Below are 25,601 nucleotides of genomic sequence, written 5' to 3' on the forward strand. Positions count from 1 at the left end.
GGCAACGTTGCCGGCGCCACCATGTCATTTGAGGGCAGAGACACCATCTTAGGGGAGGGGAACGAAACTGGTGTCGCCATCTTTCTGAAGGGCATAAGCGCCATCTTGAAGCTGGATGGTCATTTCTGTCACCACGCTGGTAGGATGAACAAACCGCCGCCTTGGTGAAGAGCAGATCTCATTTTCTTTTAGCAGGGCCGGATTCCCGGGACTTTATGAGCTTTACGAGCAAATCACTTCTCTGTGTCTCAGTGACCTCATTTGTAAAATGGGAATTGAGACTGTGAGCCTCACGTGGGACGGGGACTGTGTCCAACTTGAACTGCTTGTAATAATGTTGCTATTTGTTAAAGGCTGACTCTGTACCAAGCACTGTTCTAAGCGCTACGGTAGATACAAGGTAATCAGTACAATGCTTGCTGGGACCAGGCCCTCAGAGAGGAAGGTTTTCTGACCAAAGAGTTGCCTAAGGCGTTCCGCCAGGTGGAAGACCCCCACAGAAATCCTGGAAAACAGCTGCCTACGATGTGAGTGACAAAGAGGGCAGCAGCTGCCACGCCAACCCACCGGACAGCCGTGGGGCGACACTATGGGTTCACTTTGTTCAGGAACGGGTGTCACGCTAAGAAACATCTTGGCGCGTCCTTCCCGCCTCCTCTTCCCTTGCACTCCGTGCTCCAGCGAGAAAACTGTCATTGGTGAGAGAAGAGGAGCGATGCAATCAATTCCACAATTATTATTATTATAATTCCTCTGCCAGATTTTCAGGCTCGACATCTACAGGCCAAGGTCTGCCTCCAAACACGTATACATCGGTCAGGGCTGTTCAAGAGCTAGGCGTCAGCTAATTTCCCAGACCTGTAATTTCCTTAAGTGGTACACAAAAATTAGCGGCATGTTTCCCATTCTGTAGGAATCTGTCTCTGGGTACACGGAAATCCAATTTTAGTTGGGGGTTAGTCTAATAGATACCTTACAGCTTTTTGAAAAGACCAGAAGAAACATTCTACTTTGATTTATTCCAGTTTGGGCATCGTTTGCACTTGTTTCATGTAATAAAAGATGGTATGTCAAACAGAAAAATTATCCTGAGTTTGGAATTCCTTTCACATCCTCAAAGAATAGTATTCCTGTAAATGTTTGCTTTAAATCTTCAGCTAAAAGCTCCAAGACTTTATTTTCATATTACCCTCAGTCCATAAAGAACATATATTATGGCAATCCATCCATCAGTCGATGGCCTTTATTGAGCATTTACTGTGCGCAAAGCACTGTGCTAAGTGCATGGGAGAGTATAATACCATAGAGCCCATACCCACGATCCCCCGCCCACCAGGAGCTTGCAGTCTAAAGGGGGAGACAGACATTGAAATAGTTTGCAGCTGTGTACCTAAGCGGTGTAGGGCCAAGAGTGGGATTAATATCACCGAGTGCTTAAAGGGGATGGATCACAATGTGTAGGAGATGCAAAAGAGAGTGAGGAGTAGGGAAGATGAGGGCTGAGTTGGGAGAGGCCTCTTGGCGGAGAGTTCAAGGGTCACGCACCTGGGGCACTGGCCCTTCTCCCTTCCGGGCCCCACGCCCTTGACTCTCCAGTGCAGTACAGATTACCCGTGGGTGGTGGCGGTGGCAGCAGGAGGAGGGACGGCGGCATCGGCAGCAGTGCCCTATGCCCTAAAGTCGCCTGGTAAGTGCAGGTAAGGGTTCCCTTCCCAGACTAGCCGTCTTTCCTCCGTGCCCGCGTCCTTGCTCCCATTTTATTTTCAATGTTGTCTTCCGTGGGCTTAACAGACCATCAGTTAAAACGTTCTTAGAATATCCCCCGCCCCCGCCCCACGTCTCACTTTTTGTGAGCTAGCTACATCTTTGTATTAAGTGGAAAAATATCTTAAATATTAGTTTGGACACTGGACTATCATCTGCAGTATCAATGTACTCCTGAAATATTCACAGAGAGCACCACAAAACTATAAATTGGATGGTAAAGTTTTAAAATAAATTTATTTTACAAATCTGAAAACACCCACACATCTGCTGCATTTACATAATATACAACACTAAGAGCCATATACTAAGTAACTTAGAGAAATAGTTTTTCTGTTCTCAAGAGAGACAGGAGAGTTATTTTAAAAGGGAAATTCAGCACCACTTCATGAACCGAGTAGCTTCGTGATCCAGCTACAACTTGGTATCCATGAGAACATTTCCATCCTTGTCCTTGATTCTCACACGTCCAGAAACATATTTGGTTTCTTGGTGACCGTTAGAATACACAGTCTTGACAGTACCATCTGGATATTCACGCCTCTTGAACTTGTCTGTGTGGAGTTCTGTTTGGCCATTACTAAACTCGATGATTTTACTGCCATCTCTGTAAAAATCAAAAGACGGTTTCAAAAGTAAAAGGAAAGAATCAAATCCACATGTTCTGACTATAAAGCGAGTGATGTTAAGAATAGGTCGCAAACTAAAATGACTCGAACCTCAGAAAATTACCTTGAGTGTTGGCACTTGAACAACAGATGTTTATATTTTATTCACTTATCTTAAATGTAAAGGGGGCGCCCCTTTCTAATGACAAAGATGCATGTACAGTAAAGAGACGCTAAAAGAGGAATTGAAAAAAAAAAAGACAGACTGATCACTTTCTAAATCATAAAAGAAAAAAATTACAAACACTCCTTCCCCTCCAACTAAATCGACTAAGGATGATATGTTGTTCGATAACATCAGCTAGGAGAGGATGAAAAAATTACTAAATTTTATAACCTAAAGTCTTACCTTTGAACTCGAACAATAGTACCATCTGGAAAAATGCTTTCTTCTCGTCCATCCACAAATAAAGTTTTAATGGTCTGATCAGGAAAAGTAATTTCTTTTCTTCCATCGGGGTAATGCTTTTCTGTTTGAGAGAGTGTTAATTTTTTGTGAAAAAAAATTAATTTGTGAAGGGATTAGGGTGGAAAGAGATTTTTTTTTTCCCCAATTTTCACCTATTTGTCCATTTGAGAAATGCAAGACCTCCAGTCCCTCTGGATAAGTGGTGTGAGTCGTCTGGGCCACGGCATAGTAATAAACCTGTGAAATAAACGAGTCGGCAGCAGTAAGGGCTTTCTGATTAGGAGAGGAATGTAAACCACCTGAAATGATGCATGGGCGGGAACCTACCACCCTCTGGTCGGGCAGGATCCGTTTCACGTCACCATTGAAGAACGTGATGGTAACGGTCTTTCCATCAGAACTCACTTCTTTATGGGTTCCATTAGGAAACAAGATAACATGACAACCATTTTTCAAGACTTTTTCTACCTAAAAGACAAATAAAGATGAAATATGACAATCAGAGACTCCCAAATCAGAGCACATACAGCAAATCACCGCTGCCCTGGTCAGCGCCTTCTGGGCCTGGATGTGGCCTTCTGGTTTCCCTGCGCACGGTACCAACCGTGGCTCCTCCCTACCCTAGATGTCTCTCTCCAAGTTTGCCAGTTTCTCTTTTTTACTGGAGAAGGAGGACAGTGCCTGTTACAGAGAAGTGGCTTGGCTTAGTGGAAAGTGCACGAGGCTGGGAATCAGATAATTTGCATTCTCATCCTGTATCTGATGCTTTGCCTGCTGTGTGACCACGGTCAAGTCGCTTCACTTCTGGTGTCTGTTTCCTCTTCTGTAAAATTAAGATAAAAAAACTGTTCTCCTCCTACATGGACTGTGATCTCTATGGGGGATAGAGACCGCCTGACCTGATTACCTTGAATCTACCACAGCACTCTGTACAATGCTCTGCACCCAGAAAGGACTCAAGAAATACCATGATTGATGATGATTATTATTACTAAGTGCACAAATACAGGGCTGGCAAACAGATGTGCCTTACATTTGAACCTACAGGCCTCTGGCTGATATGGGCTCTGGGAGTCCGTGGGGGAGGGAGGAGGAGGGACTGGCACAAAGCCCTGGATCTGGCTGGTGGGCCTGACCAGCTGCTCCGTTGTCCCTAGAGATCCAACTCACCTGACACTCACCCCCCATTTCCCTCTGCATCAAGCAGAAACTTCGAACCACTTGTTTCAAGTTCGTCACCAGCTAACTCCCCCTTACAAAACAGGCCCCTTCAACTGCTGCTCTGGCCAGGGGCCCCGACTCCTTATCCCTCCTCCTTTCCAAGGCCATAACAACCATGTACGCATTGATTTAAGCACTCTACTACTTCACCATTTATTTACTGATCCAGCTCTACATTTCTCTTATTTCCCTATCATGGATTGTTCTCTGTCTGTCTCCTCCATTAGAGTGTAATCTCTTTGACAGCAGGAATGGTGTCTCTTGTTGGGAAAGGAAATGGTTAATGTTGAGAGGGAGGACCCCGTTTCTAGGGGAACCGGCTCCCCAAGAATAGTGTAAAGGGCAGAAACTACCAGGGGGTTAATACTGAAACAGAATCGCTGGCACCAACTGGAAACTGACTAGTGCCCGCTGCCTCCCCCCACCCCCCCAAAACACACACACATACCCCTACGCGGAAGAGGGCGAGAGGGGGGAGATGGATGTAGGTAGAGCTTAGCCACCTGGGAGCTAAGCAGTGCCCTTGCATTGCCTCAGCAACCAGTCCTGGGCAGGGGCAGAGATGATGAGATTTTGACATAGCGAGAGACTCGGTGGAATGGTCACGCCGACAGTACATAACATGCGAGTATAGACTGAATCACAGCAAGTGGCCGGGGCAGGCGGAGACACCCTCTGGTTGGCGCTCACCAGAAGATAAGATGTGAGCCCGACGGTGGGACGGGGTGGCATCTGGCACGCTGGGACCGGGTATTTTCCTAGGGTCGAGGGTGTGAAAGGAACCCAGCCAATCAGTTCCTCTCGCTATATGTCATGGGGGTCACCTGAGGATGGGGAACAGGAAGGGGAGGAGTGATGGGGTCCTGGCTTACTGCTCTGACCTGTGTCAAACTCTTCTCCCAAGTACCAAACTCACAGCTCGGCAAATGGGAATCGCTCAAGAAATACCACTGAAATGACTTTTAGGCTACAGATGATTATACCGCCATATGTAAGGGAGAGAACTAAAACTCTGAATTGCCCTGCATTGATTCTAAGAAAAAAATGTCCATTTTGATTTTTGAACACTATTGCCAAGTCTCCTCTGGGTCTGACTGCAAGAAAGAATAAAAGGGCCCTTACCATCTTACCTTTCCATCAGGATGACTAATTTCTTCCTGAATTTCTTCTTCTTTAGATTCCGGAGGTAGGCAACTTGGTGATTCAAATATTCTGCTGGGGCAAGAATTCTGCAAAAGGAAAACATTTTCACTAATTTTAAGGAACATAAAACCCAATAGAGAAAGTCTGGCAAAAACAATGAAGAGTAATAGAAGCAGGAGGCAAAATAAGGACAAAATAGGGAGTAGAAGAAACACCCAGATCATGTATTGGAATAAAGAGTTGACTCTACAACTGTAGGTAAGTGTAGATAAGGGAATGGGTTAAAAAAATAAACAGGTGCCTTGAGTAGCTGTAGGGTTAACATTCACTCACACCCTATTTACAACTTGAGGCAGTTAGCCGAAGGGTTAATTCTGTCTGGCCATTCAACCCACCAGAACAAAACCTGCAGACTTACTTCCATTAAAATCTTAGAGGATTCTCCCACATTTGCCAGTCTCTTATCTGAATTACTTTGGTCATCGGTAGGCAGTGACCTGCATCTTCTGCAAAGTTTTTCTGCCAAAGAGTAAATTTATATTAGAAAACATTTACCTGATAAACGCTCACCAGTGAAATATTGGTGTTTATTCCAAAAGCCACCTATTTACTTACAAGTAACTGCACCAGGCACCTATTCGTGAGTGGGTACCTTGCAGCATTCCAAAGTGATTCCCCACATCCTCCAGTGCCGTTAGAATGATTTAAAATGGCACTGTGTCAAAGAATCGATTTCTGGTCCTGCGCTTGGTTGTAGTTTGTAAAGAAGAGGAAATGGAACCAAAGACATTCTACAACACAGCCCTCTTTCCTTCTTCAGATGTGCTAAACTCCAATACTAGCAGTGCAGCCTGCTACACTGCTAGAGTTTACTCATTCAATCCTCTGTTAAAAAGGGGCATCTTTCCATAAAATAAACTACTGGTAAGGGGGAAGCAACAGAGTTTAAAGATATGCTCAAACGGTGCACAGGGTTGGAAGTGTACCCAAATGTTTAGGTGACCAGAAGTGGCAAGAGAAGGGGAAATAAAGTGGAGAGGTGAGAGCTCAATTAGGGAAGGCCTCCTGAAGGAGATGGGATTTCAGAAAGGCTTGGAAATAACTAATGTTTGGACTAGGACTGCGGCATGCTGGGTAGGAGAGGAAGGGGCACGCTCTGAAGACGTCATGAAGAAAGAACAAATGGGATTTGGTGATGGAATAAATATGGTCACTGAAAGAAAAAAGTCAATAATAATGCCAAGAATGCAAGCTTAGGTGAGGGGAAGGGTTATGATGGAGTCAGAAGTGATGGGAGAGTTAGGAGGGAGAAGACTTGGGAGGGAAGATGAGTTCAGTTTTGGACACAGAGCTTGTATATATCTGTAATGTAGTTATTCATCAATCTATCTATCTATCTATCTATCTATCTATCTATCTATCTATCTATCTATCTATCTATCTATTTATTTAATGTCTGTCTCCCCCTCTGGACTGTGAGCTTGCTGTGGGCAGGAATGTGTCAGTTGTTGTGTTGTACTCTCCCAAGCGCTTAGTACAGTGCTCTGCACATAGTAAGTTCTCGATAAATACGATTGAATGAATGTAAACGAATGAATGAATTTGGGAAGGGAGATGAGGAGTTCAGTTTTGGACACATAGAGCTTTCGAAGCCAGTGGGCTATCTGTGTAAAGATAATCTTGGACTGAAGATCAAGAAATGCAAGTTCTAGTTCCCACTCTTTAGAAGCAGCATGGCTTAGTGGAAAGAGCCCGGGCTTGGGAGTCATAGGTCATGGGTTCTAATCCCAGCTCCTCCACTAATAAGCTGTGTGACTTTGGGCAAGTCACTTCACTTCTCTGTGCCTCAGTTCCCTCATCTGGAAAATGGGAATGAAGACTGTTAGCCCCACGTGGGACAACCTGATTACCTCGTATCTACCCCAGCGCTTAGAACAGTGCTTGGCACATGGCGCTTAACAAATACCATCATTATCATCACTCTTCTCCGGACTTGCTGTGGTGACCAAAAGGTCTTGGCTTGCCTTCTAAATGTAAAATGTACTTTCCTCTTAAATAGGAATAATCGTCTTCTGACTAGACAGTAACTACTGAATAATGGTCTTTACTGAAGGCAGTGCACTCTCCTAACTATAGAAGAGGCACTGTAAGCTCACTGTGGGAAGGGAATGTGTCCATTATATTGTACTCTCCCAAGAGCTTACAGGGTACTCAATAAATACGAGTGACCGACTGACTGACATAGTAGGCAGGTTCCCTGCGACAAGGAGTTTACACACTAATGAGGGAGATGGAGGTAAAAATAGTCACAAATTTTTAAAACTTCTTGGAAATAAAGGGCTCTAAAAATATTAATCGAGACTTGACTCAGGACCTGATTTCTTACCTTGTACTGCCAGATGCCCTTCTCCAGGCTTCTTGTATTGTGTTACTGAAGATGGGTTTTGACATTTCTGCGATCCTATTGATGAATTCTGTGGTCACATTACACATAGTCGTTTTAGCTTCAAAACAAAAATCTGACAGATGGGTCATATTGTTCATGAAGTGAACGGATGCCAAGCCAGGGTGGCTACAAACAGTCGACTAAGACGAACAACTCATTATGGCTGAGTTGTTCATTATTTCACAGCTCATAGGAAAGAGCGTGACCAACTTGAAGAAAGCACGAGAGGATTAGGAGGGGAGGGGGAAGAAAGCATTTTACTCTTTGAGAGGCTGCCAAAGATGATTGGTTTTCCTCAGCATACAGGGAACTGGAGAATCACAACAGTACAGCACTTCATCATTCTCCCTCTGCAAGTGTGGGACTCGGTGGTGTTCTTCTAAATTTAAGAATTGTATCATTCCAATTTTAGACTTTCCCAGAGGCAGCCGAGCACAACTCTGGGCTCTCGCCCCCCACATCCAGGAGCGAGGCTGGGGCCGACTTGGGCCTGGCCCTGGGATACTGGCCTAGGTAGAGCTCCAACTGGGAGCGAGGGGGTGGCAAGGGAACAAACAGGGAGTGAAGGCAGACAACCAAGAGATCCAAGTCAAAACGTACCCCACATTCCCCTTTCTTTGCAGGAACTGTTGACTGCTCAGTCTTCAGGTGGGTTTCAACAGCTTCTGCTTTCTTCCAGGCTTCGACCCGGAATCGTTCGATGACTTTGATTTCTTCCCGGAGCTCTGAGTTCTCCCTCGCTAATGTTTCTATTTGGTTTCTCAGACGGCCATGTGTACTGGACCATTTTGCTTCTTTTCGTTTCAGATCCTCTTGCAATTCCGTAATTTGCTGTTTTAAAGCCTTGAAAATAAACATCTTAGAAACTCAGAGTTTAGACATTTCTCTCTCCTGAGTTTAGGCTGCTTTGACACAGCTTCCTTCCATAATCAGCAGCAGTCTGCTAGAAAATGTTTCTAAAAAATTTAAATCTGCTTTAGGTAGGAGAGAGGAAACAATTTCTTAGTTTGATTGCTAAGGCTCAGTGAAAGACACCATGATCAACGGCAAGCCTCAAGTACCTTCTAATATACAGAACTGATGCATTTGCCTTGAAAATAGGAAGATTTCAAGTAAAAGCTTACTTTCTGAGCCTATAGGGGTTCTCTTCAGTAGAAACTCACATGTCAGTTTGTGAGTCCAAGTAAGTAACAGGTTGAAAACTTCTTGAGGGGAGGGATCATGTCTACTCTCTCTATTGTACTGCCTCTAAGCACTTAATACGGGCCTCTGCACACAACAGGCATTCATTAGGACTATATTTATACGTATAAATGGATGTATGCTCTAAGTAAGGTGGGTGTATGTGTGTTTATTGTTGTATTGTACTCTCCCAAGCGCTTAGTACAGTGCTCCACAAACAGTAAGTGCTTAATACCATTAAATGAATGGAGTTGTTGAATGATTGATGCAAGTCACTGAGCTCAAGAAATAAGGTTGTAAGACACATGGCAATTGGTCAATCTCTCAGAGACCAATTTACCACCTTCTAGTCTGCGAGCGAGAGGATCCCAACAGGCAATTCCTCAGTCTTCAGCAATAGTATGCAGGCAGGATGATCACATGCTACCGTTTGAGTCCGTGCCAACATTTTGGGCTCTGGGAGCCGGGGCCACAGTCTGGAGGAGGATTGGCTTGGGCAAGAGGAAGGGAGGTCAGGCAAGTCTTGGTGGTGCTAGTGGTAAACTGGTCTCTGAGGAACTGACTGACCAACTGCCTGGTGGCTACAGCTTTATTTCTTGAGTTCATGTGACTTACATCAGTCAGTCACCAACACCTTGCCATCCTCCAAGGGAGGAAAGCCAGTCCTTTGCCAGCCCATCATGCTACTGGGGACGATGCCGAGGGACCAGCACAAGGTCATCTGTCAGGGCTCGGCAACCAGAGGACAAAGTGACTTGTTGCTCTCGGGCCAGTAGGGCCCGCTGCCCCTACACCTTAGGGAGCTGGTTTAGTTATTAGTTACCTAGTTAATTTAGCTAGTCCCAGAGAACCAAGTCTAGTTTCTAGGTCCCACTACATTGCACTGAATTCCCCTCTGGGATCTTAAAACAAGGTAAAGTTGATCTTTTGACTTCTGTAATCAAATTCCAAGAACTTAGCAGCCTGATGATTTACAGATGTCTGAAGAGTTTTAAGGTGATTGGCCAAGAATGAGGAATGCCTTACCGCTAGTAGGCGCTTAATAAATTCCACTGCGACTATTTAGATGCATGAAAAAGGATTTCAGTCTGTTGCCTGAATTCATTATTGGCATGATGCTAAAACAAGGCTGTGCCCCACTGGTTGTGATAAAGCATTTGAAACAATTTCCATATACTCTTCCAAGCACTTCGAGCAGTGCACAGCGAGCACTTGAAATGACTGGGAGTGAGCGATTACCCTTGACTTGGTCACTCTGAACCAAGAATCCCAGTTAGCAAGAAGACCTTCCATTAGGCTTTCAACACAGAAGGGAGTGTGCCTAACGCCAATGACAGAAACGTTCTGCCCCGCACCTGATCGGCACCAAACAGAAGAGAAGAGCTGTATTGCTTGAATATGAAGGGGGTGGAAATTCCAGCCTAAGAGGAGCTTGTGAGCTAGGAGTCGATAGCGGGAAAGATGAGACTTTAAGCTCATCCTCCAGACCGTGAGCTTGTCCCCTAGACCGTGAATTCGTTTTCTAGACTGTGAGCTCAATGTGGGCAGGGAACATGTCAACCATCTCTATTATATTGGACTCTCCCAGTGACTTAGTATAATGATCTGCACACAGTAAGCGCCAATAAATACATCTGACTGACTGAATAGGTTCTCTTGCAAGATATTTAGATTACCAACTGGAGTGAAGTGGGATACATAAGCCGACTGAGGGCTTGAACACCAGGGATCAAGAGTTTCTGCTGGGACACAGAGAGGAATGGGCTACCATTGACTCGGTGTACCTTTCTCCCCATCCTTTAATTCCATGATCAGATCCGAGTGCTTCTCTTCTCATTATGAACTCACTTTCTTGAGCTCAGCTCCCCTAGATTCGACTTCCAAATCCAGAGCTCCAACCCCAGGCTCTTATCTGCTCTGCAATCTCACACATTTCCTATTTTAAGATCTCTCCCATCTGGATAATATTTGGCAGCACCTTAAATTCAAAATGAACAAAAACAAATTCCTGTTCCCCTCTTGGGTCTTTGGTCCTCCCAAGTAACTCAATCCTCTTGCTGTCTACTTTCCCGCCTCCGTCCACTCAAACTTTTTTCCTCCCCACCACATCCCTCGCCCTTCAAAGAAGCCACACGGTGTAGTGGATAGAGCACGGGACTGGGAGTCTGAGGGTCACGGGTTTTAAGCCCAGGTCCACCACTTGTCGGCTGTGTGACCTTGGGCAAGTCACTTAACTTCTCTGTACCTCAGTTTCCTCATCTATACAAAAAATGGAGATGAAGAGTGTGAGCTCAATATGGGACAGGGTCTGGGTCCAACCTGAATAACTTGTATCTACCCCAGCACTTAGAACAGTGTTTGGTACACACTTAACAAGTACCATAATTATTATTATTCAAAGAGATAAGTAGGATTGCTTGGGTGGAGTGGAGAACACTAACGTGGTTGGGAGCAAAGGGTGGGCAGTAAGACGGAGCGACTCCAACCCGAGGTCGACTTCCCTGCCCACATCCAGAAATTTGAATTTCAGAAAGCAGTAACTGGTCACCCCTGTGCCTTTCTGAGAAATCGACTTATGGGACCCACATGATACAATGTGGTGTGGAAAAAAGGAAGACACTCTGGCAGGATCTGACCCAGGGCTGGAATTGCTAGCAGAAGGGTATGAACTATTGGAGAAGAAGGAGCATCACAAGGTAACAATTGGATGTGGGAAGCAAGGAGTTACCCGTGATTCTCAAAATTACATTCATGGGAAACTAACCCAAGAGGTTGGTGCCATTTACAGTTCTGTGAAGGAATTCTCGGCTTGGCTTTCAAAAAAGAGAGAGAACTAAACAAGATAACCAGGGATGAATGAAGCCCAAGACCCACACTGACAGTTGGCTGCTGCTATGGTCAACTTTCACCTGCTGCTATGTGACTGCACCAAAGATAACTTCCATACCTGAATTTCATCACGTTCCTTTTTATCAGGAATGGCTCTTGCAGCTGTGGCATACTTTTCAAAAACTTTTCGTTCTCTTTGTAGTTTTCTCATTTCTTCCTTTTTAAAGTCTTCAAATCGAACCAATTCTTTTGCCTTCTGTTTCTCAAAGTCTGCGATTTCTTTTCTACATGACCAAACACAAATACCACCTATCACGAAGGGGAGGCCTGTAATTTATTGATTTATATTAATGTCTGTCTCCCCCCCTTCTAGGTCGTAAGCTCTCTGTGGGCAGGGAACGCATCAGTTTATTGTTGTACTGTATGCTCCCAAGCATTTAGCATGGTGCTCTGAACACAGTAAGCGCTCAATATAAACAGTTGAATGAATGAATACAATGATAAAGCTGTTATTCTCAGGTGGGATTTCTGATCACCACTGTCAGGAATCCTAAGATTCTGAGATTTAGGAAGCCTACATTCCCAACAGTGAAACCGATGGGTTAAAAATTTCGAAAGTCACTGAAGGTCACAATGAATCATCCCTGTGGGATCCCTAGATTTAAAATAAGCTTACATCTACACAGATAGACCTATCTATCTATAGGTCTCCAGGTTCAATGGTATGGAAAGGAGAGTGGGTGGCTTGGCTTTTGTCCTAATAATCCAAAGGATTAAGAAGATTGTTTCAGTGATACTAAAATGAAAGGATTTCTCTATTAACAATAGTAATAATAATTGTGGTATTTGTTAAGAGCCTATTATGTGCCAAGCACTGTTCTAGGCACTGGGGTAAGCGCAAATCCCTGGTGAAGAGTCTACCTGAGCTTTTCCAAGCCGGTTTCTCTTTCTTGGCGAAGTCTGGCTAGACAAGCATTTTCAGCTTTGAATCTTTCAATTTCTGTTTCCAACTCAACAACTTTCTCTCTCAAAACCCGAGACTGGACGCTGTCACCTGCAAGATAACATCAGATCATATACATCCTGTGTAACAAAAAGACATCGACAAATGGAGCAACAACCTCCTGTCTATGATACAAGAGAGATTTGATTAAGCATCTCTACCCCTCACTCGCCCCCGTCCCTAATGGAGAGGGGAGAGAAGGGCCAGTAAGAGAGCAGGCCTGAGCAGCTTCAGGGTGAAACTGATGGGTTGGGGGGGTTAGGAGGGGCGACACGGGAGCCGGCCTTCTTTGGTGGGTGTCTCTTATCTCACCTCTGTGCCAAAAACCTGAGCCACCTCTCCCCCTGCAGTCACCCCTACTTCCCCACTTCGACAGGGCTCTAAAGCTAGTAAAGGAAAGGTATTGAAATAGTGACTGTTGATCGCATTGCATGCCAATGGTGGGTTAGGCCACTTTGTTAACTGTGTTAGTCTTTTGTCAGTTACATGAAAATCTTCAACTAGGCATAACTTTTCTCAGGAAAACATGCCTTATGGAAGACGGGCACAAGATGAGGAACGGCATGGCATACCCAAGATTTTACAAATCAAAATGTGCCCATACTAAATGGTTTGTTAGACACACAGTCGGGCCCTAAAAATGAAACACATGTGAACTGCATATGAATGCCTAGAATTAACTAATGACACTATCAACCCACCATCTAATTCCACGCCATATTTCTTAAGAGCCCTCAATACAGTACTTCAACTGGTTAAAATGGCTGGAGCTTCTCGATGGCACTAATCAGAATCCGCAATAACAAAGACCAGTTTTAAATATCCTGTGGGATTCTGGAGATCCACGAAATGAATGGAGTACACTTCTGAATTTTCAAAAAAGACAGAACGTTTTGAAAAATCTACAGACTTTTGTTCAACGATGACTTACCTCGTCGCTCTTGCTCAGTATCTGACTTCGACTCGCGCCCTGGGGAAGAACCTGGCTTCTTTTTCGGCTTCAGGGAAGGGAAGAGCTTCATCATGAGATTGGAAGCAGAAGGAGACTCTGTATCGCTCTCTATTGTACTGGACTTGCAAAACTCCTCATCCTTCCTTATTGGAGCCACCTTCCTTCTTATCGCTTTGTCTGGGGGAGATATCTCACTCTTATTTGAATAGTCTGCCTGCGGCAGTCCACAGCCAGGCGTGCCCAGATCACAGTCCGCATCTTCGAGGTCAGTCCAGGTTCGGTCATCATCGAACTCCATCTCATTCCTATTCAGACACAACATCCTTCGTGGCGATGCCAACGCTTCGTTATCTATGCTTTCTCCCATGCTGGATTCACCGCTGCTGGAGTCTTTATCTGACAAATCCAGATCCACATCCCTGCTTTTACCTTCTTTTTTGGTGTCTCTGAAAGGTTCTTTGCAACCCCGGTTTTCTGGGTCACCTTCTCTACTTACGCAGAACTTATCAGCACCCGCACCTGTGGTCTTTACGGTGACATCTAGTTCACAGGGGTCAGGTCGGACATCATAGCTGTTACCCTTCTTCCCCTCTTCTTCCTCTTCGTCCCTCACTTGCCATTCTATTGGCTCCTCAGCAGCCAAACTACCTTGAAATGCATTCCTACTAGCTTTGCTGGCCTCTTTCCTCTGAGTAAGGGATGAGGCTCTTGATTCACAGCATGAACGCGGCATTTCCGATAGACTCTTATCTTCTTGCAGAAGATGATGGTCTGACTTTTTATCTGGGTTGTTTGGAGAGCTCTCCTCTGCATTTGTTTTCTGTCGCTGAGCTGATTTCACAGGTGTAGAAGACATTCTGCGGCAGGCGTTCTGGTCTCGTTCCAAGATTTTCAGTACAAAGGAGGAATTGCTAGAGAATGATATTTCATCAGCAGCTTGTTCTAAGAAAAGAAATTCATCTAACTCTAGATTTTCTTTTTCCTTTTCTCTTTCCCAATTTTCCCACTTCTTCTGGAATGAAAGCTCTTGGGAAAATTCGGAACCCCTTCCCAGACGGCACGTAGGACTGTTAGAAACAGAGAGGGAGTTGGAAGGTGGAGAAGGGTTTTCTAAACTATGAGCCTTATTTTTGACTTGGCAGCCAACTTCTACAGGTTGTGAGCACTCTAATTTGTTTTCTTTATTATGTTCCAAATGACTGCTATTTTCTACTTTGCTCTGGTCTCGAAACTGTCCCTTAGGTTTCTTCTCAGGGGGGACCGTCGTTGTTGAATTGGACTGAATTTTTCCACTGATAGTCCTGAGCACTCTTGCCTTCTGAGTGAGAAGGCCAGAACCATTTTTAAGTCTGGCAACTTGAAGACATTTTTTAACAGGCGCAGAGTTCTCTGTAATATGCTCTTTATTTATAAGAGAAGTTTTCCTCTGGATCTGCTGTTTTTCCACTCTACCTATAGCTTGGTGCTCTAAAGTGCTTTGAGTCATTGCTTCATTTACTCTATGGCTCCAAAATTTACATTTAGCATTAGTAAACCTAGCTAAACCTTCTCCTCGTTTCAAAAATGGCCGTTTAGGTATTGTTTTGGCTATGGTAGATCCTTGTACTTCCTAAAAACGAAAGAATAATAGAGTTAATTGTGGAATTAACTGTGAAAGTCACCTTAACTCAGTTTTGAGCCAGTTGGACACCAACAAAAGAGCAATTTTTGTAGTCCTTGAATATCTTCATCAGATTCTATGCTAACCTGCAGCTGTTTTTGCTTCAGTTCTTCATCTTCTATTCGAATTTGCTCCTCTAGAAATTCTTCAAATGTCTGCTTCCTCTCTTTAATAGCAGCTTTAATTGGCCTTAAAAGTGAAAGAAGTAAATCTGGTTGATCATTATATATTAATGAGATGGTTCCCAAAGTGGCAGAGAGAAAAATGGTTAGGCAAGTGGATTTATCATTGAATAACTGTCAAGATAAAATTAAAAATATTAGCTCAGCAAAGTTGTTATTCAAATGGGGCAGATCAGAGTACATTGTCTAAACTGTGCAGCATTCATTGAGCTGTCTATTTTACTGTTTGTTAGAAAATAGGATGGATTTTTACATCCATAAGGATTATTAAGAGGGCTAATATTTTTTTTTTACAACAAAAGATTTTATATTTTATAGCTTTGGCAATTAGCAACACAAGATGTAATGCTAATTTCCTTTAGAACGCACACTGTTCTTTGATAGGTATAAAGAGAGCCACGTTCTATGCCACAGAGAAAAAAATTCTATTGTCACGGATAATGCAATTCAAGCTTTAATAATAACATGTTACAAGGTTGTCTGTTCAGGAGTATTTTTACCACCAGGCTGGCCACTTTTTCAAAACAGGTGTGACTTTTGACCTTTGTCATCATTTTTATAAGTGATAAACAAGATTTTGTGCCACATTTGCATAATTGGCCTCTAATTCAAGTTGGTGAGATTGAGCCCTAAAGGTTTTGGCCTCAACGCTTCATTACAAGATTGCTGCTAAATCAGACAAACTGTGCCCAAGGCCTGGTAATCGGAAACAGACTTCCATGAGGATTTTGTGGTGGGTTCTCTAATCTGGAACTACAACCAGGAAATTGAACTGCAGTTCACTTGCACTGAAAAAATACTCTGGTCAAATAATTAGTGTTTTAAAATATGTTCACTGACCTTTCTTCGAAATTAGTCCCATCCCAGAACTTGTTTCCAGTGTAACTGCCAGAAGAATCTTCCCTTTTTGAGTCTAGGACATCAGTCTCTCTTCCTTCTTGTAGCTGCTCTGTTGTTTTCTCCCAACAAGGGACGATACATCCTTCTACAGAGTGAATTGTGAAACATTTACTTCAGTTTGAAATGGTCATCAAATATTTGCCAGTTTCGGTAAAGTTGAAAAGGGGATTGTCATAGTGTTGCACTGCTAAGGCTTACAAAACCAAGAACTAAGCATAAAATTCATATCTGCCTGAGCGCTACATAAACCTCGAATTCTTATTGTATCCAAATGTATTCAGTTCTCCCACCCTACATTTTGGCTAGAACACAAGAGCAAAATTAGGGAACACTCTTCTGACAACATGAGCCAACCCGGCTAGAGCGCCTGGCATTGGACATCACCACTACTACAACACAAGTTTACCTTTATGTGTAGTTTTCACTAAGACAGAATCCCTACATTCTCGAACTAGGTTAATGACTAAAAATTAGTAAATAAATAAAATCAAGACACTAGTTAAACCATCTCTATATCACTAGAGAAGAAACTTGGTTGTGAATAGTGGCAGGCCCAAAACACTGTTATCGGGGGTTTCCATATCTGATCCCAGGGTGCCATCTTCCTGGGAACAAAGGGGGTGGTCACCCCCAAAGGCTTGGTACCGGGAATCTCTTAGCTGCACCCTCACAGATTTTGGGGGCAGGACAGGCAAGTGTAACTATCCCAACCCTCCCCTCAGACCTAGAACAGAGTCAAGGGTGGCCTGAGACGGAGCCAAGATAGGACTCCACATCTCAGTTCTCACCCACAGAATCCAGGTTCATCCACACATGATTACCTATTGGTAATCATCACCAGTTGATAAAGGAGAGTAAGTGTCCATAAAGAACTTTGAAAAATGTAAACCCCAAGTGCTAAATGGTACCTGAGAGTGCCTTCTGCCCAGATACCATCGTAAGTAGCTTCTCTTGTTCTTCCATGAGTCGCTGAAGTTGCTTTAATTGTTGCCTCTTCAGCTGTTCCTGTTTCTTCTGTTGTATTTCCTTTAACTTTTGAATCATAGAATAATTACACTTTATTACATTGTCCTTTTCCCTTCTTGTGCTTTCCTCCTAGCTTCCTGCTCATGCCTCCCAAATCCCAGGCAAAAAGAAAGGAGTGCTCCAGGGTGTGCTTATGATCTACTTATGTGTGCTGGGTCATTTTGCTATGAAAGCAGCTCATCGCTGGCAGGGATCGTGAATCCACCCTAAGAGGCAGCGAAACAATTCACCTTCCTTTGATTCATCGATCTTACTTCCCAAGTAAGTGCAGATGCAAATGCACACAGTAAGAGCTCAATAAATACGACTGAATCAAAAACCTTGGTCTTTCCATTATTTTCAAATTAACTTTCTTGTCTAATACTGTTCAAACTGGCTCCCCCCGCCCCCCTCCCGGGATTTCACTTTAAAATCCATCCGAGTTGTTTTGCACTTTATATATTTTAATTAATGTGCACAGTAAAAGTAAGATCAATAAATACATTAAGAACTAAACTTTTTACCTGTTCCAGCTTTTGAAAAAGTGGATCTTTATAAGCTGTTTCTTTGAATTCCCCCATACTATCGGATACAGAATCATTCATGGACTCCTCCCTTTGATCTGGAACTTCTTCACACGTCACCATTTGTTCGGTTTTAGCCGAAGGAAACCCCGCACACGTTTCAGTCGCAATCAACTGTATTCGGTCGGGGTTGCTAGGTGCCAAGATATGTTCTTCGTAAAGGGAATCTTCACTCATGTAACTCCAGCTGTCTGAAAAAGGTGTAGCTTTAACAGGGAAATGAGAAGACAAACTTCTTATAGCATGATTTTCTCCATCTCTTTCCAAATTGGAAAGATCACCGTTCAGTATGACTCCAGCACGAGAAGGACTGGTCATCCACCGAGCTCCCAAGCTCGACCAGCAGTTTAAATCTGAAGAGGTGGGCATCTGGAGATTCTTAATGTATTGTACACACTACTAATGAAAGCGGTGCATAAATTTTAATAAGTAGGGCGCCACACTGTTAGAATGACTACCGACTTTCAATACCTGCAGAGTGGAAGGGGGAAAAAAACAAACATGGATTAAATTATAACGGGAGGTAAATGTCCGGGCAAGTTAATCAATCAATTGTATTTACTGAATGCCTACTGTGTGCAGAGCACTGTACTAAGAGCCTGGGAGAGTATAACACAACAATATAACAGACATATTCCCTGCCCACCACGAGCTTACAGTCTGATCTCTGCATCCTCAAACCACTATTAAATTTGAAACTTTTAATTAATCAATCAATGGTATCTATTGTGTGCTTATTGTGTGTAGAGTAAGCTTTACCGTCGACAGTACAATATGGTTGATCGATGCATTCTCTGCCCACAGAGAGCTCACAGTCTAGAGGGGGAGGCAGATGTTCATAAATTACTGAGAGAGGAATGGGAGACGATAAGGATGTATATATGTGATCCGGGAGTGGGGCAAAGACAGATCCAAGTGCACGGTGGGACTGAAGAGAGGACAAATAGGAGAAGTGAGAGCCTAGTCAGGAAAGGCCTCTTGGAGGAGGTGTGAGTTTAGTAGGGCTCTGAAGGTGGGGAGACTGATGGTTTGTCAGATATGAAAGGGGATTGCGGGGGGGGGGGGGGGCGGGGGCGAGTTCCAGGCTAGAGAGAGGACAAGGGCAAGGGGTCGGTGGCGAGACAGACAAATTCGAGGTAGAACGAGTAGGTTGGCGTTGGAGAGTGAAGGGTGCAGGTTGGACTGAAGTAAGAGAATGGCAAGTTAAGGTGCGGTGGAAAGTCGGTTGAGTGCCTTAAAGCTGATGGTAAGGAGTTTCCGTTTGATGCAGAGGTGGGTGGGCAACCATTGGAGATTTCTGAGGAATGGGGAGCTGGGGACTGAATCTTGTTTTAAAAAAATGATCTGGACAGAAGAATGAAATAGGGACTGGAAAGGGGAGAGCCAGGACTCGGTGGTGGTGGTGGTGGGGGACGGGGGTCAGCAACAAAACTGATGCAAACGTCAAAGGCTGGATCTGGTAAGAGCTTAGCTCAGTCAATCATCAGTGAGGTAGCCATTTGGATGGAGAGGAAGGGACAGAGTCTAGAGATGTTGCAAATGTAAAACCCACAGGAATTTGTGACACGGAATGGAAGAGATGAATCGAGGGTAATGCCAAGTTGGTAGGCACGTGAGACAGGGAGGATGGTGGTGCACTCTACGGTGATGGGGAAGTCGAGAGGAAGATGACGAGTTCTGTTTTGGACATAATAAGCTTAACGCGTGGTAGGACATCCAAGCAGAGACGTCCTGAGGGCAGCAGGAAATGTGAAACTGCGGGAGAGAGAGATCGGGGGTAGAGAGGTAGTTTGGGGAATCATCCACATAGAGATGGCAGTCGAAGCCATGGAAGAGAATGAGTTCTCCAAGAGAGTGGGCATAGGCAGAGAATAGAAGGGGACCCAGGACTGAGCCTTGAAGGACTCCCACAGTTCTGGAGGGTGGGAGGCAGGGGAAGAGCCAGAAAATAAATCTGAGTTGAGGCGGTCAGCGAGATAGGAGGAGAACCGGGAGGGGTCAGTGGCAGTGAAGCCAAGGTTGGCTATTTCCAGAAGGGGGTTACCGGTCCCCAGGGTTGAAGGTACTTGGGAATCACTTCCAATGTTACCATATTAACCTAAAACCCACTCATGTACCTGACCCAAGCTATATGAAATAAAAAGCTTCCCGGGCAAGGACCATATCTAATTATGAGGTTTATACAACCCCCAAACTATTGCAGAAATTCACTAGTCACAATACTGACTTTTGCTACCTCCTTTTAACAGGGTCATTTAGAGTACTGGAAATAGGAAAGGTAAAAAGCATGCCCTCCATTAGGAATGATACCCTCTCAATCGGGCCCCATCACAGAGGCGGAAGGGTCGGAAGCCGGAGCCGGGGCCGTGGGAGTCACTGTGGCCGCCGCTGGAACTGTGGGCCACGACCGGCTCCAACCTCTGCTCCTCTAGACACAGTAGCCTACTTACTGCTTTTGTTTTGTTGGTTTTCCCTTTGTGTGTGTCAGTCCTCGTCTTAGGTTGTTGTGGTGATTCTACTGTTTCATTTTTCCCTATGTATCAGTTGCCAGTAACCTTTTCTTCCCTTGTATATTTAGATTGTGAGTCCCTTGTGGGCCACGGATCTAAGCTACTTCCCACCCGTGTACTCTTTCCCAGTGTTTCAAAGGGCACATTACTACTACGAGGATTGCTAGAGCCACAACAAATTAAGTTCATTAATTTATCCATTCCAAGTAAGCGCTCAGTAAATCCCATCGATTGATTGATTCAAAGAGTATTCCTTTTCTGTTTTGATCTGGATACTTGGCAGGCAGAATTCTAGGCATCAGCTTCATCTCTTAAGACACCAGGTATGTCCCTAAGGTAGTACACAAAGGGGTCAACTTCAGCAGAGTCGATGGTAAATGAACCACAGGTTTAACTAACAAGAACAGGGCAGTTTTCCCAGCTTTTTCAACTGCCTACTCCATCGTAAACACACAGAAGAAAAGTACATCACGATCCCCACATCCCATCTTTAGCCCCTCATTATGCAAAGAGATCAGAGTATATATCCCAAGAATATGCGTGAGTCAAGGCAACATTCAATCCTTTATCAACGTCACACGTATTGCAATAAAAATTGAAAGAGGTTGGAAGTACCAAGACTTAAATGAATTTTTTTAAAGCTCATTAAAGGATTCTTTAGGTTGCATCAAAATAACAACTTGAGGGGGAAAAAATCACAGCTATCTCTGAGAGAAGAAGCAAATTGATTATTATTCTTAATCACTTAGGAATTCCTCAGAAGAATGATTCGGTGTGCCACAACACAAATTTAGCTATTTCCTAGTTTCTAGGTTTTTCTATTTTTCCCCTCAACTTTTAACTTAATCACAAGCACATCCAAGTACCACTTTTTTTTTTAATCAACGAGAGTTATTTAGTATTCTTTTTAAATTAGTATTTCAAAATTAGGGATAGGGCATATTCTTCCCCAGCTGTAAAGATAAGAATGAGAAATGGCTATTTTGAACTGTGAAAGAGTAGCCAAATTTGACCAGTTTCAGGTTCAAAGGAATAATCATTCAGTCGTATGTATCGAGCGCTTAATGTGTGCAGAGCACTGTACTAAGCTCTTGGGAGAGTACAGTATAATAGACATATTCCCTGCCCACAATGAGCTTAGTCTAATTATTGACAATCTTGGAAGACTATCCCCAAAAGTCAACACGGAAGTTTCCCAAGTTGTTTAGCTTCTCCCAGAGCAGGAGCTAGTCTGGTACCCTCATCAAACCTGCTAAGACCCTGAAATGGGTTTAGACAGTGATGCCTTTTGTCTTGAACTCAAGATATAAATAGTTCTTAATCACACCTGCTGGTCAGATTTTCTCTTACATTAACAAAATAGATGGAAAATGGGGGAGACTGGACCTCTGTGAAATTGAAGTGCTGTAGCCCTTCTGTACATAGCAACTCGAATAGTTTACTATGCAATCGCTGACTCGCCTACCACAACCCCCTTTTTCTCCTTCTGCAAATTCTTTTAGTGAGCGTCTCCCCTGACAGAGAGTAAGCTCCTTGCGGGCAGGGCTCATCAATCAATCAATCGTATTTCCTGAGCAAGGGCACTGTGGGCAAAGCACTGCACTACACATTCGGGAAACTACAATATAACAAAGTTGGCAGACCCGTTCCCCGCCCACAGTTTAGAGTCTAGAGGGGGAGACAGACCAAAACATAAACAAATGACGGAGATGGGCATAAATGCCATGGGGCTGAAGGAGGGGTGAATAAAGGGTGCAGATAATAAGGGTGGCATTTGTTAAGCGTTTACTATGTGCCAAGCACTGTACTAAGCGTCCAGGTACGCGAGCGACTTGGAAGAGGGGAAGAAGTAGGCATGAGCCTAAGCCTACTCTCCTGCCCCAGGAATTTGGGACAATCCTCTGCAAACAATACGCACTCCATCAATCAACAGATTCAGTCATTCATTCAACAGTATTTACTGAGCACTTCCTATGTGCAGAGCACTGGCCCAAACGCTTGGAATGTACCCTTCGGCAGCAGATAGAGACCATTCATTCATTCAATCGTATTTATTGAGCGCTCCCTATGTGCAGAGCACTGGACTAAGCGCTTGGCATGGACCGTTTGGCCACAGATCAGAGACCCTCCCTACCCCACGACGGGCTGATGGTCTAAAAGCAGCAGAAGCAGCGTGGTTCAGTGGAAAGAGCCTGGGCTTGGGAGTCAGCAGAGGTCATGGGTTCGAATCCCAGCTCTGCCACTCGTCAGCTGTGTGACTGTGGGCAAGTCACTTAATAATAATGTTGGTATTTGTTAAGCGCTTACTCTGTGCCGAGCACTGTTCTAAGCGCTGGGGTAGATACAGGGTCATCAGGTTGTCCCACGTGAGGCTCACAGTTAATCCCCATTTTACAGATGAGGTAACTGAGGCCCAGAGAAGTGACTCGCCCACAGTCACACAGCTGACAAGTGGCAGAGCTGGGATTCGAACTCATGACCTCTGACTCCCAAGCCCGGGCTCTTTCCACTGAGCCACACTTAACTTCTCTGTCCCTCAGTTACCTCATCTGTCAAATGGGGATGAAGACTGTGAGCCTCATGTGGGACAACCTGATGACCGTCTCTCCCCCAGCACTTAGAACGGTGCTCGGCACAGAGTAAGCGCTTAACAAATACCAACATTATTAAACGGGGGGAGGCAGACAGAACAAAACATCATCATCAAGATCAATAGGATCAAGGGGATGTTCGCCTCATTAAGAAAATAAATAGGGTCATAAATCATATAGACGAATGAGCAGAGTGCTGAGGGGAAGGGCGGAGGGAAAGGGAGGGGGGCTCAGTGTGGGAAGGCCTCCTGGAGGAGGTGAGCTCTCAGTAGGGCTCGGAAGCAGCGTGGCTCAGTGGAAAGAGCCCGGGCTTGGGAGTCAGAGGTCATGGGTTCGATTCCCGGCTCCGCCCCTTGTCAGCTGTGTGACTGTGGGCGAGTCACTTCACTTCTCTGGGCCTCAGTTCCCTCATCTGTCAAATGGGGACTAACTGGGAGCCTCACGTGGGACCACCTGATGACCCTGTATCTATCCCAGCGCTGAGAACAGTGCTCTGCACAGAGTAGGCGCTTAACCAATACCAACATTATTAAGAGAGAGCGATTGGAATGGGGGTCCGGAGGGCAAGAGCCGAGAGACACCCCTCCGTCCCACCTCCCCGCGACCCCCGTGGGCCGGGCTGAGCCCCTGCCCCGCGTCCTGTCTACACCGAAGGCCGGGCGCAGAGCCCGCCCAGCGCGCGCCGTTTACCGTGCTGCCGCCTCGGCGGAGGCGCCGCCGGCTCCTCCCGTCCCCTTTCCGAACCCGCCGCCGCCGCCGCCCCGCCCGGAGGCTTCTGGGAAAGGTAGTCTTTCCTCCCTGCTCCCCCCGGCCGCGAGACGCCACCCGGCGCCACACAGAAACTACAACTCCCTGCGAGCCCCGCCCAGCCGGACGTTAGGGCGCAAGAACCGCCTCGCGCCGCGCCTTGCGGGAGAGGGAGGGAGGGAGGGAGGAGGCCGCGTTGTGCCGGGGCCCCCTAGTGGCCCTAACGGCCTCCGCAGGCGCTGGGGCGATGCCTGTCAATGGACGCCCTGAGGAGAGCGGCCCCTTCCCGCTACGCCGCCGGGCCCTCGCCCCCTCGCCGTTCATGCACGCCTGCATTCAGGCCTATTTATTGAGCGCTTACTGGCTGCAGAGCACTGTACTAAGAGCTCGGGAAAGTCCGGCGCTTCGAACAGGGCTTTGCACCTAGGAAACGCTTAATGCCACCATTATTATTACCACGCAACGCTGAACCGTGACATTCCCTGCGCACCACGAGCTCACCGTCTAGAGTCGGGGAGACAGACCTCGATACAAATAAATTAAATGACAGATATGTGCATAGGCGCTTTGGGGCTGGGGTTGGGGGAAGAGCCAAGGGATAAATGGGAGCCCGTGGTGAGCAGGGATGGTCTCTGTTGCCGAAGTGTACTTTCCAAGCGCTTAGTACAGGGAGCGCTCGATAAATACCATTGAATGAATGATTAAAAAAATAAAATTACAGCTGTGTACAGAAGTGCTCTGGGTCTAGCTCTGATCTGCTTAGAATGTGTCAACCCCAGCACTGGGTTACAACGATTGGCACGTAGGAAATGATCCACAAATGCCTCAGTTCTTATTACGATTTGACAGATCAGCTGTCCAAGGTAGCCTCCTTTCCTTCCTCTTTTTTTTCCACTTCTAGTCCAGGTTATTTTTCTGGAAAAATATCAGGGAAGAAAATCACTTCGGTAACACGATCCAAATATGAACGTCAACTGGGGTTTTGTTCTTAGGGATTAAAAGAAATGATATTGCGGTGGATCGCCTCGCTTTTAATTGTATTTCTTAAGCGTTTACTATGTGCCAGGCACCGTGCTAAGCATTGGGATACCTCGAAGCAAATAAGGTGGGACACGGCCCAGGTTCATTCATTCATTCATTCTGATTTGAGTGCTTAATGGGTGCGAAGTACGGTATTAAGAGCTTGGGAGAGTACCATTTAAAAGCAAATAGACACATTCCGTGCCCACAATGAGCTGACAATCCGGGTGACTAAAGCACAGAAAAGTTAATGACTTGTCCCAGGTCATAGAGCAGACAACTGGTGGAGCCGGGACTAGAAAGCCGGTCCTGCCGCCGCCCAGGCCCGTGCCCTGTCCATACGGCCATGCCGCTTCATCCATCTGGTATTACGGACATGTTCCCTGTCCACAGATCATTTACATTGTCCCAGAGGAGGCGGGCGTAACCTATTTACGAGCAGGGAATCAGGACGTGCACAGATGAAGAGGATGTGGATAAATAAATAAGCGCAGAGGAGCTGGAGGCATTCGATTGTTCCGGCATTTAAAAATTTCCACATCCTAGTCTGCGTAAATCGGTGTCCCCCCCTTAGGGACGGTTCCTTTTCTGCGCTCGATAACTTAGCTCTGCCGGTAGCCACGGGGAGGAGAATAGCTTCGATGGAGTCTGACGGAGGGACGGAGCGCACAGGCCCGCGCAGGACTCTGCGGCCGCGGGGCCCACAGACGTGGCGCCCAACGGCGGCCGCCCGGGCGTCCGGGACAAGGAGGACAGTGACTCGGCCCCGCCCCCACGACCCCCTT

At 45.4% G+C, this 25,601-nt stretch overlaps 1 protein-coding gene across 2 annotated transcripts; it reads right to left on the reverse strand.

The window, feature by feature from the left end:
- Nucleotides 1–1,982: 1,982 nt before the first annotated feature.
- CENPJ (centromere protein J) lies at nt 1,983–23,791 on the reverse strand. Of its 2 annotated transcripts, XM_029048249.2 has the most exons (16): nt 23,740–23,791; nt 17,889–18,419; nt 17,268–17,391; nt 16,300–16,444; nt 15,364–15,466; nt 13,597–15,226; nt 12,584–12,716; nt 11,781–11,946; nt 8,252–8,494; nt 7,592–7,679; nt 5,624–5,724; nt 5,193–5,291; nt 3,169–3,309; nt 2,994–3,078; nt 2,782–2,902; nt 1,983–2,371 (listed from the first exon to the last, which is right to left on the reverse strand). In XM_029048249.2, the coding sequence occupies exons 2-16, from the start codon at nt 18,315–18,317 to the stop codon at nt 2,179–2,181; spliced, it is 3,801 nt and encodes a 1,266-aa protein (XP_028904082.1). In that variant the 5' UTR covers nt 18,318–18,419; nt 23,740–23,791; the 3' UTR covers nt 1,983–2,178. The 2 variants fall into 2 exon arrangements, with proteins under 2 accessions (XP_028904082.1, XP_028904083.1); XM_029048250.2 differs by lacking the exons at nt 1,983–2,371; nt 2,782–2,902; nt 2,994–3,078; nt 23,740–23,791 and having other exon boundaries at nt 3,184–3,309; nt 5,185–5,291; nt 17,889–18,939.
- Between the last annotated feature and the right edge of the window lie 1,810 nt (nt 23,792–25,601).

This window comes from Ornithorhynchus anatinus, chromosome 20 (genome assembly GCF_004115215.2).
Source record: "Ornithorhynchus anatinus isolate Pmale09 chromosome 20, mOrnAna1.pri.v4, whole genome shotgun sequence".
Classification (NCBI taxonomy): Eukaryota; Metazoa; Chordata; class Mammalia; order Monotremata; family Ornithorhynchidae; genus Ornithorhynchus; species Ornithorhynchus anatinus.